This window comes from Mytilus edulis, chromosome 4 (genome assembly GCF_963676685.1).
Source record: "Mytilus edulis chromosome 4, xbMytEdul2.2, whole genome shotgun sequence".
Classification (NCBI taxonomy): Eukaryota; Metazoa; Mollusca; class Bivalvia; order Mytilida; family Mytilidae; genus Mytilus; species Mytilus edulis.
Window position 1 is genome coordinate 55,148,545 of NC_092347.1, and position 21,941 is coordinate 55,170,485.

Consider the following 21,941-nt stretch of genomic DNA (forward strand, 5'->3'; position numbering starts at 1 on the left):
AAGCGAATACAGTATCATATAGAACATCTGCCAATTGCTCAAATTCTTATGTTTTCAAAAAAGCGAAAGGGAAAAATAAGTACATCTAAATAAAAGATGTAATACTGCTTAAGATTCTGTGAAAAAGTTAACTCCATGGAAAATTCAAAAAGGAAAGTCCCCAATCAAATGGCAAAATCAAAAGTTCAAACACATCAAACGAATGGATAACAACTGTTATATTCCTGACTTGGTACAGGCATTTTCTTGTGTAGAAAATGGTGGATTGAACCTGGTTTCATAGCTAGCTAAACCTCTCATTTGTATGACAGTCACATCAAATTCCATCAAATTGTCACCGATGCGTGAACAAAACAAACAGACACAATAGGTAAAAATGTCAAAAATAGGGGTACAGCAGTCAACATTGTGTTATCATCTTAATCACTATAAAAACAACAAATGTAACGAAGAAGCACAAAAAGGCATACATCCTCATTTTGCTTATATTATACGATTTTATTTATCTATGTAAAATGCACCCATAAAGGATGGAGGGGTTTAAGTACTGATGTAAAATTGCGCGTTTGAAATTCGCACAGGTAGACATGAAATAATTTTGTCGTTCAAAGTATGATGGGATACATAAATACAGTCACGTAAAATAGACAAAAAACAGATAATAAGTAAAATAATAGTGTGGTTTAAAGTATGACGCGTAAGTTGACTTACATTAACTGTTTCATTAGTTCGAGTAACAAACCAAGGCAACCTTATCTGGCTGTAGGTAAAATATCAGTCCGTACCATTCCTAATCCACGTGTCCTTTACGATATCTACGTCAAAGAAAACTTAAGCACCTGAGATCACCCCTAGTTTTTGGTGGGGTTCGTAATGTTTATTCTTTACTTTTCTATGTTGTGTCATGTGTACTATTGGTTTTCTGTTTGTCTTTTTCATTTTAGCCATGGCGTTGTCAGTTTGTTTTAGATTTATGAGTTTGACTGTCCCTTTGGTATCTTTCGTCCCTCTTTTAAGCAAAAGCTGTTGACACTTAGATGGTAAAATATTTCGGAACTTGCATGCTTCTGTCCGAAGTAAATTCAATAAAGATGGAGATGCTCTCCACTTTCAGTTCTCATACAGTTGAAATTATACTTAACCAAAACTAGAAATTACTGAATGTAGAACATAGTCAGTTTATGAAAATAACTTATCAAAGATACTAGCCTTACAAGTTTAGTATACTATATATGCGCTAAATCTACACAATGTTCATCAGTGATGCTAAAATTCAAATAATTGGGATGCTAAATAAAAAAAAATTATGTAAAAGTGTTCAAAATCCGGCAAAGGTTGCCTTTGACTGTGGTAAAATAAACAAAACAAAATAAATGAAAAAGCGAGTACTGCGCAGTTTAGTTATGAAATAGCGAAAACAATGCCGACACAATATTAATCTACAAGAGAATGAAAGGATTAGTAATAAAATTTGGACTATCAAAATATGTTTCTTTATCCATTCTAACAATAGATGTATGTCTAATGAAAGGTCATTGTTTTCCACACATATTTGCAATAATAGTATATGTGCTTCATGAGAATATATGTTGTTTGTTAATTTATTGTGTTCATATGCTACTTGATGTTGTGGTTGCTTGTCTTTTTGTGTTGATGCAAATATCAAATTCGATTTGTGTTTTCTTTTAAGGTTCATTTTCTTCAGATTGTCCTATTAGTCACGGTTGAAGTAGGATTTTCATTAAAGCAGAAGGGCATACTGTTAGAAAAAAACCTCAGGTTCAAATAAAGGGTACAATAAAAAAAAACACCGACAGAAAAAAATACTGAAAACTCAAATCTTTGGCGATAAGGAGGATACGTTCGTATACCTATTCCTTTCCCAAGTATGAAGTGCTCCTTACTAGTAAGATGTATTTACAGAGCTAGTCATAAAACCAGGGTCAATCCACTTTTTTCTTCATAAGAACATGCCTGTACCAAGTCAGGAATTTGATAGTTGTTATCCATTCGTTTGATGTGTTTGAACTTTTGATTTTGCCATTTGATAAGGAACTTGAATTTTCCTCGGAGTTCATTATTTTTGTGATTTTACTTTTTACAGAGTTTTCTTTAAAAGATAATCAGGATAATTGACGATTGGTGTCAATGTCAATGAAACCTATTACACTTGTCGTACCATAAGATGCATCATTAGTCTTAAATGTATGTAACTGAAATCAGAAACAGAAGAATTCACAAAATAAAGTTACATTCTGTCAAACATAAACACGATAGAGTGATCTCTTAGCTTTGGACACTATGATGCTAATATGCACCAAAAGTAAACCAAGATACGTAATTACAATGATTCTGCAATCATGTTTTTTCAATACAAAATGAATTTCCATTGCAGAGAACTTGTTGCTTAACAAACATATCGTATTAACACAACGATCATGTTTACACAAACTAATTAGCAAAGGCTTCAGATCACTAGAAGGCAAGGAAAAAGGATACAAAACCGATAAAATGTTTTAGCATGAAATGATAAATTGGCTGTCATTTAAGATAAATGTGCTTAGTAATTTATTGGGTTTATGACTTGGATGGTCAGAACTATTCAAAATCAATGTCAAAATCAGTCGATATATATATGGTCAGCATATTTCTCAAAAATGGATTCCTGAGTATGTGATGTTAATTTGGAATCGAGAAAAGAGATTTCCTTTGAGTGCATTTACATGAAGGATTAAAATCCAAAAGTTGGTATAAACGCAAATTTAAATACTCGATGAGTTTAAAAAAAACTGATTACACAGAAATTAAACAAATATTTCTCTTATATCAATAAATTCATAGACAACAACTGTTAAGTGTCTTTAAATATCAGCTGTTTGTGTACTAGGCTAAGAAAAATGTGTAATACGAGCTCCAACGAGCCTTTTCTTCTGTTTTGAGTCGAGTACAAATACAGCTGATATTTAAAGACACTAAACAGTTATTGACTTTATCCTGCAATTAATTTTGTGCATCCAAATTGTTGAATTTTTGTTGTTGAGAGAAATCGACATGACTTAGATAAAGGCAAAAGTAGTATACCAATGTTCAAAATTCATAAATTAGATGAAGATAGCACAAAAAAATCCGGTTTACAACTTAAAGTGAGGGAAACAAATCAACTATCCATAACACTGAAGTGCAACAAAAACAAACGCCAACATACATATAACAAAATATTTGCTTAGACCTGCCATATTCCTGACTTGGTACAGGATATTTACAAGGTATGTACAAGAACAAATGGTGGGTTAAACCTGGTTTAATGTATATTCAAACCTCCCGCTTTATGATAATGTTAAAAAAAATAACGTTAAATGACAACACTACGTGAAAGAAACAAACACTCGCAAGAACACTCATCACAGAGAACCACACGTCAAGTAAATAAGATAATAGTCAACACTTGAAGGACGTATCCGGGTGCGGGAATTTCTCTGTTGGTGATCTTCTGCTGTTGTTTTTTTTTCTATGGTCGGGTTGTTGTCTCTTTGGCACATTCCCCATTTCCATTCTCAATTTTAAATTTTACAAAATGCAAACCGAACATATTCCACCAGCGACATACACCACAGGATATTAAAAACTGTGACGCGCTTACGTAACTAACATGCAATCTCGAACTTTATAAAATATTTTCATAATACTCGTCCAAACAATTTTCATGACAATGATGTCTGATCTGTGGTCGGGTTGTTGTCTCTTTGGCACATTCCCCATTTCCATTCTCAATTTTGTTGAATTGCTGTTAAACTGTATATTTAAGCAATTATCAAAACAATCACATTTCTCCAGTGTTAAACAAAGAACAAACCAAAATATTTCAATACTGAGAAAACAATAATTAAGAAAGAGTTGAGGCCAATTTTCCCTGAATTATTCAAACCAAGGTACTTTTCAAAAAGTGTTTTAATCTAACTAAGATTCAAGTATAACATCTCCATTTTTTTTCATTTGATGTTCCATTACAATAACATGGATTGCATAAACATAAAGTCAAATCATTAACACCTGGGGATATCTGAAAACGACAATTGATATTTTTTTCAATAATTCTTTTTTATTCCAGAATTTTATTCGTATCCATAAAACTGAGGGTTTTTTTTTTCTGAAATAATTTACATTTTGTCTTTCGAATCTTAAAGAATCTTAAATTTTGGTTAAACACATCATTGAAAACAATATTTAATAACAAAGAAGTAAGATATTATGAAATTATCTAGAAATGATATTCGATTTCGAGTAGAGTTTGAAGACTTTTTTTTTTTACATTTTCACCGATTGATTTGACCACACATAGTTTTCAAAAGAATGAAGTTTGATGCGAATGTCAGACAAATGAGATGTTTAGCTAACTATAAAACCAGGTTGAATCCATCATTTTCTTCAGAAGGAAATACCTGTACCAAATCAGGAATATAAACGTTGTTTTCCATTCGTTTGATGTTTTAGCTATTGATTTTAGTATTTGATAAATGGCTTTCTATTTTGAATATTCTTTGCAGTTCGGAATTTAACTTTTTAGATTCACAATGTGTCATCCGTAGAGGATAAAAAATACTGGACAAATTGGCTCCATCTCTGTTGATATATATCAAGGGTATAGATACGCATCATGAACGGACCAATCTAAGAGTTGTATGGGATTATCAAAATAAACCACAAAAACATGTACAATGACAAAAAGAGACCGTTAGGGGTTCTTATCACATTAGAATATTAAATCAATTCTACCTTTATATAAAATTAAAATGCCCTTCGTGAATAGGACGACATTCATATTCTTAGATGAGAATCGATAACAAAGTTACTCGTTTATTATTGAATCAAATTATGTGAATTAGTCGACACACATTAGTAAACATTGTCATAAAAAATATAAAAAATCTAAATACAATCGCATAAATGTCAATATAAAATCTTCTAAGTTATTTACGAGATGTATATCTAAAGTTTCCAACTTGTGAACCATACAGTTAAATACTAAATATAGTTGCATAACTACACCACACAGATTCGAAAGAATCTGATCTGGGTCGATTCATTATATGGCCCAACGTTGTAAAGAGAATTATCTTGATGATAATAACTATTGAGGAAACAGCCAAGTTCCTCGTAGATTTATTCTCTTCTTACTTATCTGGTACACATATACAAAATGAACAACAGAACTACTCTTTTTTTCTAAAACCCTCAGCACAACTCACCATTTATTCCAAATAAAACATTTTTTGTTGAATGTTTAATATATTTTCAAAAGTACTTTTTTTTTTATATCTAATAAAATCTCATTAACAATGAACAAAACTAATTGTGACGTACACGTTAATGAGACAGAAATCATATGCCAAAAACCAACAAAACATATGTTGATGACTTAGAACATGTAAAGACTAATTCAACCGAACCACAACTAATATTTTAGATTACCCGGCCTTCCGAAGTCAGTGCTATGACAGCAAATCAGCTAGTGTAACAAGAAGATTGTTTCAAAGATAATTTTCAAAACTTCAGGCAAGTAGATTTGATATTCCATATTTCTCAATCGCAGTAAAACTAATTTCTCCAGCACTTTTTAGTTTTGAATATGTTTTTTATGTTCTGACTTTTTTTTAAATATGCATATTTGCTTCTTGAACATGGCTAGACTAATCCAAAAAAGGGCATTTTAAAAGTGGTATTTTCATTTTTGAATAAAGTTTATCTAGGAACGCGTGTTGAGCGTCATGACATAAGATCTTTTAAAACGCGCCATCATCATTACTAATAAATCATCATGTTTCTAATACTTTTAGATTTATATTTTCATTTTATAATGGTGGAGTTGAATAAACACGTTAGTGCTGCACATTGTAACAAAATGTTTTGCTTTCTGATAATTATTCTGACGTAATCTAAACATTATAGCCTACATAACCGGACCATTTTGCTTCCCCAAAAGGACAATACCAATCTAAGTTTGTCTAATATTGGATATATGATCATCATATAGACACCGAAATGATTATAAAGAACTATAATTGTTTTCTAAATGAAATAAAATGATGGCTTATGTCTCTGCGAATTGTATGTCATAGTCTGTTCTACTAACGCTGACTTTTTATGTAGTTATGATAATTAAGCGATTTGTAAGAGTGCACATGCTGGTTGAATGATAATAATAGACTTTTATGTTGTAAGTCTTTATAAGATCAAGGTCTTAATATACAGGAATAGTAGAAATCTACGATTAGCAATGATTCATTAAAGAAAAAAATAGCATTCACAAATGAACTATTAAAATGAGTCCAATGTCAGAAGGAACATGTCAAAGTCATTTACAAATTGCATTCAATTTATCAATCGAATCTGGATCTAATACATTACTAGTATATATTTTGTCCTATTTCTATATTAACTACATTACTTATTTCTTATCAGTATATTTTGAGTGCGGGTAACAGCACAATTCCTAGAGTTAAATGAAGTGCTGTTGGTCATCTGTCATATTTTTTTTCGTAAATTGTTTTGTTATGAACGAGGCCGTTAGTTTTTTTTATTGAATAGTTTTATATTATTTATGTTGGGGCATTTTATAGCCGATTATATGGTATGTGTTTTCTCGTTGTTGAAGGCCGTACTGTTGCCTATAATTGAATACGTCCACTTCATTTGAACTTTGGTGGATAGTTGTCTTATTGTCAATCATACCGCATCTCTTTATTTTTATATGTATGTTGGATGTGTACTGGAAGATGATTTATCTTCAAATCGGTACTTTAGATCTTTTGTCTTCTGTTGATAAGTTTCGTGCCATTCTGACAAGGAAGCCTTTCCTACTATACTTTCAACAGTTTAGTCGTGTGTTTTGCTTTCATACCACAGATATATTTGAGCACCCACAAACATTTTATCCCCGCTGCATATCACGGTTTCTAGTTCTGTTTTATAAAGCCAGGATCAAATTACTTTTTATTATATGGTTGTCGTTTTTTGCTGTCTGAAATAATTTTTTTCTTGGTGTTATTGATTAAGCATATACCAGTTCGTTTGGGTTTCAACATTTAACATGAGATCTGTCAAAACACGTTTAACCCACCGCATTTTTGGGCTTGTCCCAAGTAAGGAACACCTAGTCTTTGTTAGTCTTGTGTGCGTGCGTGCGTGCGTGTTTGTTTGTTGCTTTTTTTTTTTAAAATTTGGTTCATTTATGTTACGGAGTTTTGTGTGGTGTTCTTTTCGCTGAAATTGTGTATAGGGGCAAACCAGCGCGTGCGGAATATTCTTGTGCTGCGTTAAAGTCCAATTGATGGATTTGGGCGGTTTTCTGCTCCATAGTCAGATTGTTGTCTATCGTAAACGCTTTTTTACACATTTTTCGTTTCCATTCTCAAATCTATCCTATAAAGCTATTATACGATATGGGTTTAATTAACTGATGAAGGTCATACAGTTACTTAAAGATGCTTTCAACCATGTTCTTTGTTCCTTTAGTAATGGTGACATGTTCTGTCATTGCCAATCATACCACGTACCCCGTCTTATCATTTGTAAATTATTGTATTTTCTTCTAAGTTAAACAGAGACACATGAATAAGTAAATATACATTTATGGCTCTGGTTAAATCATTTATGAAGGAAAAGAAAGCGTTTCATACATTATAATTTTTTATAATTAATTTGTTCTGTTTTTTTTCCAGTTGATGCTCTTCCGATATGGGAGATAGTGAGAATGCGTCATTTCAAAAGCAGATTCTATGAGAATGTAATCGTAACAACAAATGGAAGTGTTTAACGACCTTGACTGGCTATACAGCCCTCGCACGGTCGGCTCGGTGCCCGAAGGCGATTGATGAGCATTTAAATATTTTCTGCCGTGGGTCAGGAACAGGTAGTAAGGACGCCGAATGGAGGCCGCCATCTTGGTTTTGGTGAGTTGATTTTGGTTTTTTACTATTTTGATGTTATTCTTCACAACGGCTGCTTTCAGGGCCAATTTGGTCAGCTTGGCAGCCCGCTAACCTCGATGATGGAGTACTGGTAGATGAATCGTGGACGTAGTTTTAAAGATGACAGGAAGCGTTATCAGGACCAAAGCCGTGAGGCAGTAAAATGAAGGTCGTATCACCCAACAGCCTAGGATACAGCCCTCGGACGTTAATCGGCATAACACTCCCCATGATACAATGGTTTTGGAGTGCATGTTAACGCGGGTACGCCAACTCCTACGTCTATCTGTACGGCATGGATTGGTTTCTGTCATCTTAAGAAGTAAGTCGTTGATCATCTAACAATAAACCCTCATCGAAGATAGCGGGTAAAGGAGAGCTGGCCCAGCACGTCCGTTCAGCTGTAATGACTGAGACGTGACTGATTTTGTGTAATCGTAATCTAAAGCGCATTGCATTAAATAGATGAACGTTCAGCTACGTTATGACAATAATCTTAAATTATGTCTGAAAATGAAATCTCGGAAATGTCATATTTATTGACCCTTTCCTGTTTTTAATAAAATAGTACAAGCTTCCAGCATCGTTTCCACCATATACCCACAGGTATATCACCATATACCCACAGGTATGTCACCATATACCCACAGGTATATGGCCTGAAGCTGACATGTTAATTGTCATACAAGTACCTGTTCAAAACTAACAATCTTTATCGTTTTGTGAAGAATTGAATTTTTATTTAATATTGTTTCGATTCAATGAATTTTAATACAGTTGGAGAGCTTGGGATAAAATAAAATGACAAGGCAATTCTATAAACAGCAGTTTAATTTCATTTTATACAAGAATACTGTTGTATTTAGACATATCTTAGTTTCGATTATTTTAGTCATCAACAAGTTTCTTTTTGACGGCGAATGTAAATTTATATCATCATGGTAAAACGTGTCTTGAAAGGTGCTAACTTTCTAATGTATTGTGCGCACACATTATTCATATATTTAGTTTTAAGAAATAGGTTTTGATGAAAAATCTATGATTTTAACTGGCCGTATCAAGTGGAATTTATTGGTGTATTCTATATGCTGTTTTATGCAATGTTAAAGTGCGACGAAATGGATGTGCTCCTTTATGATTGTGTATTAAAATAGCCTTAAAAAAGGTTATACGAGTTTTGTTACGAAAAAGAGCCAAAAGAACCAGTTGAAATGCCACTAGTCACTTGGGGAGTTGTCTTATTGACAATCTGCAATCATACAGCTACTGCTGAACTTTTTTTTTATACCAAATATGAATAGAAACTTTTCAATCCCATTAATTAAAAAAAATGTGATTGTGTATTGATAAAACACTCAGCTGAACGTGCATCTATTTAATACAATGCGCTTTAGATTACGATTGCATTCTCATACTTATTTAATATCGGTTATAAGCACGTGATAACAGACACAAACAAAAACTTTGAATATAATTAACTTCAACAAGGATTTGTATAGTCACTATACAAATCCTTGACTTCAATTATAAAAACGTGAATGTCATATTATTTAGTGTTTTGTAATTCCTTCAGCCCTAAAACAAGTTAATACAAAACGTCGTTTACACTATATCACATGAATTATTATGTATCAGCATGACTGTATAAACAAGATTGTGTAAAGGTCTGTTGACTTGCAATACTCATATAAGAAGACCCTATATCAGTAGTGAACGTAACTCGAATAATTCAGCGCCCTCTATCCACTACTTTTCTCGAGGTTAATGGAGTGATCGAAGTGATCGTAATATAACTACTGAATTATTCGGGTTATACTGAACGAATAACAATGAGATGAAGAACAACGATCAAGAGTTGTTGACGTATTTTCTAAACTATGTTAAAAATTAATCTAAAATTGTCTCTAATAGTCTGTTGTTAATTATAATTCACACAAAACCAAAATTAAAACACTACAGACTTTCTGTATATTATTATATACTCGTTTGTGTAGAGGTTCCATCCTCTGTATTTCATTTACAACTTATACAAAAACAATCCTTTGAATTAAACATACATTTTATTACACCAACTTGTATTTACTTTTTCATTACTAGAATATACATTTTTACTTTGTGGCATTACTTTGGCTACAGAGCATTCTATAATATTTTGTTGAGGTCAAAGGGTGACTACCGATTGGACTACTTGTTTGGCATCTTTTCTTTTTCTTTTAAAAAAAATAACTAATTTGTGTAACACCTGCTTTCTAGTCAACAGAAAATTAACAAGTGCCCAATACAGGAATTCCAAAATTCTAATTCAAGCTGATACAGGAATTCCAAAATTCTGATTCAAGCTGCGAGCGACCTCTATGGCCATGCTGAATATGGCAATGAGCTACAGGCTGCAACACCCACGCACCCACACAAATATTTGATTGAATTAAACCAGTTTGTAGTTTTTTGCTATTGCGCAATTGAAAATATTTGCTATCTAAAAATAAACTACACCACATTAAACTATAACTTTTCATCTTTCTTTTGGTCACAACAGCTAAGGAATGTCATCAGTAAAAGTATTTTATTTGTTTTTTTCAAAGCTGAACATTTTTCCTAAAAATTACATTTTCTGTAAGAATAACGGCAAATGTACGCCATTTGACATCACTGTATAAAAAATAAAAATTTGTTGCATGAAATTTAAACATAATTTTAAAATAATTTATATCATTAAAAAGAAGACACATTAAGGATTATGGTGATCAGAACAGCTAAGAAAAGAACTGAGAAGAAAATCGAATATCGTCTGTTAAAAATTATTTTTCATATAACTTCTATATAACGATTGTATCCATGTAGGGTTCTGAATTCAGGCATGCGCAATGTTGACCGGACTGATTCTTGACAATGCTCACATTACACTTGGACATTGTTGAGCTCCTAGCAAAATAAGAAGTAATTCTGTTTTAGTAGTATTGAAGTAATGTGTGACAATTTTTATTTATTCATTCAACATACTGAAAAATTTAAAGTATGGGCAAAGAAGTACATTTGTAGTTATTTGCCAGATAAGGTAAAGAATTTAGACTGCATTGCACGTTTTCTATCTCTTATAATTATTCGCCATTTCTATTGATATGACATTGACAGTGCTTTTATAACTTATGTATTATAAAAATGTCGTAGATATTGTAGCAGATAATTATATCTCTAAATGCCGTGATAGAAATCAACAAAAATTAATTACACACTATTACTAACACTGATGAACTGAATGAGCAATTCTTGATCACTCTAGAGTACAGTTCCTGAGAAATCTACCATGGCAGATGGAGAAACAGAGATCAGTTAACATATAACATCACTGCAACTACTGAGGGCACACATGAGGTTTGTAGTATTGTTGACCATTCATAAACAAAGTCTATTACATTTTACAATTTTATTTATTTTTATCACAGTCAGTTGTTTGTAAACAATAGTAATAAAGCACCAATTATATAAAAATTGCACATATATTTCTGACAATGTAAGTCAGTTTTTTAAAGTTCAGTTAGGAATGTATCAACAAATGGTAACATGTGATAAGAGTCTGTTGCTATGGAAACATTGGTCTGCTCTTCTTTCCCTTGGCATAACAACAATAAATGATGACCTGATGCCAATAACATTCCATAGCAGGATTGGTTGTTTTCTATAATATATAAAAACAAAATGATAAAAAATTACCATTCATTTCATAAAGTCAGGTAAAACAATAACATATTTTTTTCTTTCACCCACCATGCTCAAATGCAAACCAGCCTTGGGTGTTGTTTATATAAACTTAAAACTAATTTTAAAAGTTGCCACTAAGATCAGATATGGTGAACGATAGCAGAAATTTGTTTCTGTTATAAAAATCTAGGATTTTAAAAATAGGAGTCAAGACGACTATGAAATAACCTAATTACACAAATTTCAAGGGTGGACAATTTAATATTAAATTTTCACTGCAGTTTTTATCAAAAAAGCTAACAGTATAAGATATAGTATGAACATATGATATGAACAGAGTCAGTGAATTGACAGTCTGTGCTAACTAGTTTTTAAATGATTCATTGATCAATTGATTGTTGTTTGCTTAGTGTATAGTAAATGTTATATGCATTTTCAGACTGGGTGCTAATCAACAATACATTCTATCTGTAGTTTCTGCCAATTGGGTTCATTGAGATGAAGCCTTTATCACACATCTTTGGAAAAAACAGAGTCTTTTTAAATGATCATTTAATACATCAAACCTAGTAGACACACAGAGAGTGGTTCAAACTTATCACCTTATTTAAGACTGGAATAAAGAGAACATTTTCAAATTAATGGCATATGTTGTTACACTTTATAAGTTCAAGGTTTGCTGTATTGGCTACGGGTCTCACGGCCAATACAGCTGACCGAGAATCTATACCAGTGCCAATACAGAAACAGCCAGTTTAAAACACTTTTATTAAAAAATACAACTTTTTCGATACAGAATTGTTCTCTGAATGCTGTATTACATACATCAAATGTGAATAATGGGCCAATATTTCCAATATGCAATGGCAATGATGTGAATATAGGGCCAATATTTCCAATATGGACTGGCAATGAATCCTGAATTACATGCACAATATATGTTTACATGTAATTCAGGGTTCATTGCCAGTCCATAATGGAAATATTGGACCAGGGCCGAAAAGCAATATAGATCATGTGATTTATATAACTAGGACGACGTCACCATTAGACACATGCTGTTTTTGGTAGTATTAGGGCTGTTTTAATCATATTATTTAATTATATATTATATAAAAGGTTTTGAGAAGTTTAAATAAATTTACATAATTTTGTGACCAGTCGGTATTCCATTTATTTATCATTACGTATTACCAATGTTATTTCAACTGATCGGGCGGAGCTTATGTTTTCATTTGTATAAGTACAGCCTATTTGAAGATGTGTGTGATAAGACTGATTGCCGTTATAATTATTACTGATTTCTAATCATCCATCAGTGTCATCAAGGGAATTTACAAAACAATGACTGGACACTTCATTGATGAGTTTATCCTAAAACACCTATCTATAGATGGACTGGGTTATTGTGAGCGAATCGTTAAACTCCGCCCAGTCAAGTGAAATAAATCGAGTAATAGAATCAACATAAGTTTACAATAATTAAACAATTGATGTTTTTTTTAAATTCTGAAGTCACATTAGCTTCTTTTCCAATGACTTACCTTTACCCTTCAATTTGTATGATGAACAAAACTGGTTCATTCTTTCTGAAAATTGCTCCAATGTTTTATGAACTATTTTGATAGACTGAACACATTGTCTACTGCAAATACAAATTATTCAATAATTAAGCATTTTTATATAAAAGATTCAGTCATATGTGAAAAAAATATGTCTTTATGGAATCTCAATTTTATTAATGTTAATTAATATACTGCTAATTTAGAAGTTATTGTGTGCATTTATTATTGCGATGATGTCATTTTAGCCTAAAATGTGATTTGAATTTTTTCCGATATAGAGAAAAATCCTGTTGAATTCATTCAAAAAATTTCAAAATGCAAGTTTAAATTATTGCGATTATAACCCTGTAGCATTTTTCGCAAAAACAAGAACATCGCAATAATTTCTGAATTTACAGTATACTATATTAATGATAAGTTTTAATCAATATTCATGTTAAATACACCTTTTGAATTATGTCTTCTTGAATAAAGTAACCAAAAGGTAATTCTTGTTTTGTTAGACAGTAATTTGTGTTCTCCACATGCATGTTCAAAAACCAACATTTCAAAGAATAACCATCAAATCTGCATTTCACTTTTTATTCATTTTCTACATATAAGTAAATTGGAAAGACCTTCAGCATGTTACTTATTGAACCAGTTCAAGTGAATTAGTTTACCATAGTACTTTGTGATAAGTTTGTATGTTCTTTTCACAAAGTGAGATGTTTCATTTGAGGTATTGAGTTGAAATATCACTTTAAATGCAAATGGATAGTCATGTCAAAAGCTGATGCAACATTTACTGATTTGCCTGTAAAAAATCATGTATGATATACTCTACCTTGTATTAGACTCTGGATTAGTAAAATATGTCCATAGTTTATTGAATAGAGACAACTGATTGCCCTCAGGCAGAGGTAGCATCATATCTAGTAATGATATATTTATTTCCTCTAGGTCATTTCTATATGTTAACATATTATCTGTAAATTCTACCCTGAAATACACAAAAGAAACTAATAACTTTTAAGGGCATACGATACAGTTACAGGGAAGGTAATGACGTTGCTAACGTAAATTGTTATTTTCGCCACGTCAAACTATGATTTATCTGGAAAAGATGCAGTTTTGACTGATTTTTATCATTCAAACTTATTTAATTTGAAAACGAGTTCATGGACCCCCCTTTGCCATCTGGTTTCATTACGCAAGAAAATTAAGTGTGCCAATTTTAATGAAAACGTAAATAGTGCATTTTTTTTAAATTTGATAAATATACAGCAAAAAATAATGTTTTTTTCTACATTCATGAACATTTGATAAATATGAGTTATTTCTCAATACAAAAATGTATAAATTTTTAGAATACTTATAAAATACAGAAATTACAAATTATTTAACAAAAAACATTTTGTGTTTATCTTTTAAAACAAAAAAGTTATGTCTTTCTTTCGAAAGGGAAAATATGGCCACAAATCTGAATTTTGAGCAAATATACAAAATTTCAACCTCATTTTACTCAAAACAGGTATATTTTTCATTACATATTTGATTTAATCAGGTAAAATAGTCTATATGGAAATTTTTATCAAAATGTAAATACCCGATCAAAACGGTATCGAATGGATGTGTTAGTTCAAGGGGAGGTTATTCTAACTGTGCAGTGATTATTTTCTTGCATTTCTTAGTACTACAGATGAAGATTGCATGGTTATATTCATATTGTATAAAAATGAGTAGAAATTGCCATTGCTTCTATATTTAAAACAGCTAGTACGGTGTGATACGAAAAATATCTATTCACGTGGGAGTTAGATAACAGCCCCAACCATAAGAGAATGTTGTATATTTCTAAGAGATCTGATTTAAGCTTTAATTTTGTATAAACTACTGAATGATATATTTACCATGCTCTGAATACTGTTGGTATAGGGAACTTTGGTTTCATATGTACTGTCACATCTAAGCTATCTGAAATGTTAGTGACATTTTATTATTCCACAGCTCCATGGTTCAATGAGAGTATTACTTTTCACTGTGTACATTTTGATTTATTAACTATTTTAGAAGTACTTTTAATAGCTGGAAAAAATGCCATCTTGAAATTATGTCATTAAATAACAGAAAACATATGATGACTTTAAGGTATATAGAATATTAACTTTTTTAGAAATACTTTCAAAAGCTGGAAAAAATGCCTTCTTGAAATTGTGTCATTAAATAACAAAAAACATATAATGACTATGTGTATATAGAATATCAATATCTCACAACAGTCTTTAGCATTAATTGACAAACAAAAATAAAACAATACTGTGAAAGTCTGTATGCCATTGAAATTAGTGTGATTTCAAGGTAGTATTTTTAATAGTACATGTATCAAAGAAATAAAAGTAAAAATGTAAAAGATAAATCAACATAGAAAAGAAACAAGAGTGCACACGCTGAAATGTCTCGCCTTCTATACTAATCATTGATATTATGTTGATAGTCCTATGTAAAAAGCTTAGCTTTATAACAACTGTACCATAAACTTAACATTAACCAAGATAACTAAACAAAGACCAATGAACCTTGAAAATGAGGTCAAGGTCAGATGAACCATGCCAGGCAGACATGTACAGCTAACAATGCTTCTATACAACATATATAGTTGACCTATTACTTATAGTTTAAGAAAAATAGACCAAAACACAAAAACTTAACACTGTGCAATGAACCGTGAAAATGAGGTCACGGTCAAATAAAACCTGCGCGACTGACATAAAGATTATTAAATATTTCCATACACCAAATATAGTTGACCTATGGCATATACATTTTTAGTATTAGATAAAAAGACCAAAACTCAAAAACTTAACTTTGACCACTGAACCATGAAAATGAGGTCAAGGTCACATGACATCTGCCCGCTAGACATGTACACCTTACAATCATTCCATACAACAAATATAGTAGACCTATTGCATATAGTATGAGAACAACAGACCAAAACACAAAAATTCAACTATAACCACTGAACCATGAAAATGAGGTCAAGGTCAGATGACACCTGCCAGTTGGACATGTACACCTTACAGTCCTTCCATACACCGAATATACTAGCCCTATTGCTTATAGTATCTGAGATATGGACTTGACCACCAAAACTTAACCTTGTTCACTGATCCATGAAATGAGGTCGAGGTCAAGTGAAGACTGTCTGACAGACATGAGGACCTTGCAAGGTACGCACATATCAAATATAGTTATCCTATTACTTATAATAAGAGAGAATTCAACATTACAAAAAATTTGAACTTTTTTTTCAAGTGGTCACTGAACCATGAAAATGAGGTCAAGGACATTGGACATGTGACTGACGGAAACTTCGTAACATGAGGCATCTATATACAAAGTATGAAGCATCCAGGTCTTCCACCTTCTAAAATATAAAGCTTTTAAGAAGTTAGCTAACGCCGCCGCCGTAGCCGCCGCCGCCGGATCACTATCCCTATGTCGAGCTTTCTGCAACAAAAGTTGCAGGCTCGACAAAAACTAAAATCTCATAAACAGTTTAGTCTTTGAAATGATGACATTTGATCTCCTAAAAAATGAACCATCATACATTAAGAAAAAAAAAATGCAAATAATAGCTTAATGATAATTTGTGCATTATTTGCAGTCCATTTCCAGCATAATAATTTTATAACAAATAAATGGTAGATAATTTTAAGAGATTTGACAAAAAAGATATCGAAGACAAACACTTACCTTTTGACTTAATTTCAGCTAACTGTATACCTTTCACTGCTTCAAAGTTATTATCACTCTCAACATTTACAGAGATTGCTTGTACTTTCTCCTTTTCATATTTAGACTGAAACAAATAACAAATAAAATCTAAAATCAAATAAACAAATTATTTTAAAGCATTTACATTGGTAAATTAAGAAATGATTCATGGCAGCCATAGATTTGTTTTTATTCAACCATGGCTTGGGCATTTATATTGGATTATTTACCCTGGGCGTTAGTGATGGTAAATTACAGATATAAATGACCAACCCAAAAAAGTACTTTAAATACACAAAAACGGCTGTTCCGCATTACAACCAACTATAAATATTATACTGCCAGATAAAAATTCTGTGAAACGATGTTATTAATTTGACATTAAAATTAGAAAGATCATATCATAGGGAACAAGTGTACTAAGTTTCAAGTTGATTGGACTTCAACTTCATCAAAAACTACCTTGACCAAAAACTTTAACCTGAAGCAGGACAAACGGACAAACGAACGGAAGCACAGACCAGATAACATAATGCCCCTCTACTATTGTAGGTGGGGCATAAAAAAAGAAGATGTGGTATGATTGCCAATGAGACAACTATCAACAAGAGACAATAATGACACAGAAATAATAGAAGCATTCTTGCATAAATCTTTTGAATTTGTTTTTTTCCTATAAAGTATTAATCGTAACCACTTGTAGAAGTGTTAATAAGAGATCTTAATTACACACAGGACCCAAAATGTCACTTTCATTTTGTTCCAAGCTTTTTATTTCTAATGATTCATCTCATTAGTGGATGTGCTACCCCATTTTTTAAGTTCTATAATTTCAACTTATTCCAAAAGGGCATAATTGACAGTAATGGTAAGAAAAAACTTTAAGTAACTAAGGCATATCTGAGCATACAGTGCCAAATACTATATATAATTGAAGTAGACAGCTAATAATTCAATTTATTCCAAAAAAAAAAAATCATTTATGCAAAGCCTCAAATTACACTTGTCGACTGCCACCACATAGTCTAGTGATTAACGCTTCATTGCAAGGCTCCCCACCTACAATCCATTTATTGGTAAAGTTCCATCTATAAATTGAACAGTTAATAAGTACAGAAGAACTTAAATTTCATAACTACTTTACAAAAAAGATACTCTATGGAATAGTTCTGCATATCAATTATCAGTAATAATAATTTTAAGTGATTACAAATGAATTTTCTTGATAATTAGCAAAAACAGAGCCTGTTAAGTATTTTTAAATATGATACATTCAATTTGGAAGGAGACAGCCATGAAATTATAACAAATTGAAAATTGGAAAAACTGAAATCCATTACACAGACTTACCATTTGTATTTTATATGATGCTTTAATGGAAATATCTGCTGATGATAACCAATCATAGTAGGATTCTATATCTGAATTTATACATGATATAAATATCAAATTTGCAGTTATTTTTGTAATGATTAGGCATTTTTTTCATACATCAACAGCAAAAAAATTTGTTTTTCCAAAACAAGTGGAATATGAAACCACTGTCTGCAATGACATATCATAGTTTTTTGGTCACTTCAAATGCAAATGGATTCATAATCTTAACTAAAGAATTGAAATTCCATATAAAATATCATCACATATGCAAAGCATGTCTCCTAAAATATGGTTTTAATATCATAAACAAGGTATTGTCAACGATTTTAAATGATCTTTTTATTACGTTTGCACAAAATATGCAGAGGCGGATCCAGAATTTTTCATAAGTGGGGGTCCACTGACTGCCTAAGAGAGGGGCCATGTCAAGCTTCAGTGATTCCCTATATAACCCCCTGGGCCACCCCTAAATCCGCCTCTGGTATGTAAACTATGCAATCAAGTTATTGATGCAGTATGTTCATATATAGTACAACATTTCCTAGTCATACAATTATGCTATTTTACTTTCTTTGTGTCGCATTCGAGTGAAATTAAAATTTAATGGGAAAATGAGTCTCAAAGTTGAGAAGGGAATTATCTCTCAAAGTCCAACTAAAATAATGGCTTCAGTTTTATGATGTTGTCGAAAGATATCAAAGCAAAAAATTAAAAACTTCCTTTTGAGATGTCATCATTATTTGGAGTAAACATTTCCATGCCATACCTTCAAACTCTTTTTGTTCTTTTTCAAAGTTAGTAGTCACAGTATTCCTATTAAAAACAATGATTACCGGCATAAATTATAGTTACATTTAATCCTTCATATGTTTCTAATTGTTAAATACTTCTGTACTAACCACTCACAATTGTTAAATATTCAAAGGAATCACCTTTACATTTGTATACACCTTTTTAAACAACAAAATCAAACTCACTTTTCATTAATGTTATACCTATACTATTGTAATTTTTTAGTGACAAGAGAAAATAACTCTATTCTTGAAACATTTGTGTGCAAAATTATTTTAGAAAAGGAACAATTTTTTTTTAAATATGCGCAAATTACTGTTTGTATTTTTAGATCCTTATCTAGCGCTCATAATGATTAAGAAAAGACATTCTTGCTTGAATAACTATTTGTTTGAAGCAAATCCTGTGTAAGTTTAATACTTTCAACAGCATACAGTATGTTATGGCAAACTTAAAGCAACATTTGAAAGTATGATACTTTCAAATGTTGCTTTAAGTTTGCCATAACATTGATGTATGTCGACCTCAAATTTTTCTTATTTATTTACTAAATAATATAAAAATACCTATGCCATTCTAAAACTGGAGGATTAGCTTGAAGGATCTTACTACAGCTTTTGTCATCTGATTTTCCTTAAAAAAACATAATCAAAACGAATTTACCATTTAGATTTTTTATACTTTTTATACATATGTATTTTAAAAATCTTTTCAACAGTTACAGTATTATCATCATGATGCTTATTTTCCCATAAAGGAGTAATAACATAATGAAAAGTCATGGCAAAAGATGTGCAAAATGTCATAGCTATGACAAAAAAAACTTGTCAACCCAAACCAATTGTGCATTAGCTGATCAAGCTGATATTTTCATTTCAGTATTATGTTTGTTTGTCTTAGAGTGTTAAAACCATAGTCATAATGGAGTAACAAGGTCAAGGTTATGTCCTCATACTCGTTATTTCCCACAAAGCATTATAAACAGGTAAAACTTAGCATTACCCAAAAACCCCATCTTAATCTTATAAAAAAAAAAACATATTTTACACAAGAAGTTAAAATATTCGTCTTAGTATAACAGTAGAACATCTTATTTATGCAAAGTCTCCTTTACTGCTTACTAATGCCAATTTACAGTAAGTTCACAACCAGTATAGATAATTTTCCAAATTAATTGTCTTTCAAGAAAAAGAAAAATGTTTCTTTCCAACTATCCAAAAGCTTCATGGCTTGACTGCATAATAATTACAAATAAAAGTCTTTCAATAGGATGTAAAGAAAGATAATATAGATTTCATGGTATATCCTACAAGCCATAACATCAGGGTTCTTTGTGCACAGTCAAACAGATTTTGAAATTCATCTTATTCTTTTCGTGAATACTAAATTTGGTGTTTTGAACAGCTGAGTCTACCAACATTGCAGCAATTTGTTTCAACAATTTTCTAATATTGTTGTGGAATTTATAATTATAGGGATTTAGATTATTATCCAAGCTGTACATAATGGCAAAAATACACATTTGTGTTATTTTTCTCCCAATGAAAGTGACAAAAATAAATTGCTTTAATATGAAAATGAGTTGGTTTAGAGTATATTTGTTATTACCTTCAGGAAGTAACGTAGAAATAGTCTGGTTAAAATTCTGTGTCCCAGATGTTTTCTTAAGGAACTCTTGAATCTATAATAAAACATGAAGATATGCATGTTCATCCATTTAAAACTATTTAAGAGTAAGCTAGTGTCCATCACATGATACTAGTATCAGCAGGAATTCTTTAAAAAAAAAATCCCACTTAATGATGAAAACTACACATATAACAGTTTTAGTTCTTACTTCCAAAAATTTAAAAAAACCTTTTACTGTCACTTAATGAATTATTACATGTTGGCATTCTTGATGCCATTGAAATTTTATCAACCCAAAAAAACTTCTTCAGTCTTGATTAGTTTTATGAATGTATTCTAAAATGATATTATTTCATAATTCATTTTTACTAACTTTTTCTCATAACTACTTTTTGATTAGGTTTTTTTTTTATATAAAAATAATCGTTATTTTCTATAAATACATTTTACATGCATAATTAGTTTTCACATTGGAAATAAAAACCTTTTAATTTTTTGCATTTTTAATTTGATATGGAATAATCAACTCAGCTTATTTTTCGAAAACAAAACAAACAGAGAATATGCTTCAAACAAAACTGCTACAGCAGTTACCTCCCCTTACCTTGTTTGATGTTGCTGAAGTCAGGAGTGAGTAGTAAAATAAAGCTCTGTCTTGAATATCCATGTCGTCATAGGACATCATCATATTAAACAGAATATCACCAATGTCTGTAATATAAATACATGTACAGTTTGTTATATCATCGATTTCTGAAAAAAAATACTTTAAGATGTTGATAAGTCGTTCACCTATGGCCATTTTTTTTTTCATTTTTTCTGCAGACATAGCTTTAATTTTTTATTACCCTGTATTGTCAAGCTATGTTACTCATAATTGTTTCTCAGTCACTAAATGTACGATGTTGTTCCATACTAAAGCTGCTGACACTGTTTGTTTACATTCAAATTCCAATGGCGTCAAAACCACCTGATGCATTGGATAGTTCTACCCATTCAAATTGCTCTTTTGTCAATAAGGGGATTTTTCCAGTCTATGGCAATTATATTATTTGTTTGTGTGATATTGCTTTGAAATAATTTGCAATAATTTGGGGGTTTATTCAACAGGAAACCTCAATTTAAGTCATGACATTCGACAGCAATGGAATTT

At 31.3% G+C, this 21,941-nt stretch overlaps 1 protein-coding gene across 2 annotated transcripts in view; it reads right to left on the bottom strand.

Annotated features, from left to right (window-relative positions):
* Window positions 1–11,376: 11,376 nt before the first annotated feature.
* LOC139519970 (AP-5 complex subunit beta-1-like) overlaps window positions 11,377–21,941 on the bottom strand; it is a 31,002-nt gene continuing 20,437 nt past the window's right edge. For both annotated transcript variants that reach the window (XM_071312300.1, XM_071312299.1), the window contains exons 15-24: window positions 21,393–21,499; window positions 20,768–20,840; window positions 19,726–19,792; window positions 19,134–19,180; window positions 18,341–18,411; window positions 16,970–17,075; window positions 15,124–15,187; window positions 14,058–14,213; window positions 13,211–13,311; window positions 11,377–11,643 (exon numbers count right to left, since the gene is read on the bottom strand). In XM_071312300.1, the coding sequence (XP_071168401.1) occupies window positions 11,492–11,643; window positions 13,211–13,311; window positions 14,058–14,213; window positions 15,124–15,187; window positions 16,970–17,075; window positions 18,341–18,411; window positions 19,134–19,180; window positions 19,726–19,792; window positions 20,768–20,840; window positions 21,393–21,499 (944 nt within the window). In that variant the 3' untranslated portion in view covers window positions 11,377–11,491. The remainder of the gene's footprint in view (window positions 11,644–13,210; window positions 13,312–14,057; window positions 14,214–15,123; window positions 15,188–16,969; window positions 17,076–18,340; window positions 18,412–19,133; window positions 19,181–19,725; window positions 19,793–20,767; window positions 20,841–21,392; window positions 21,500–21,941) is intronic.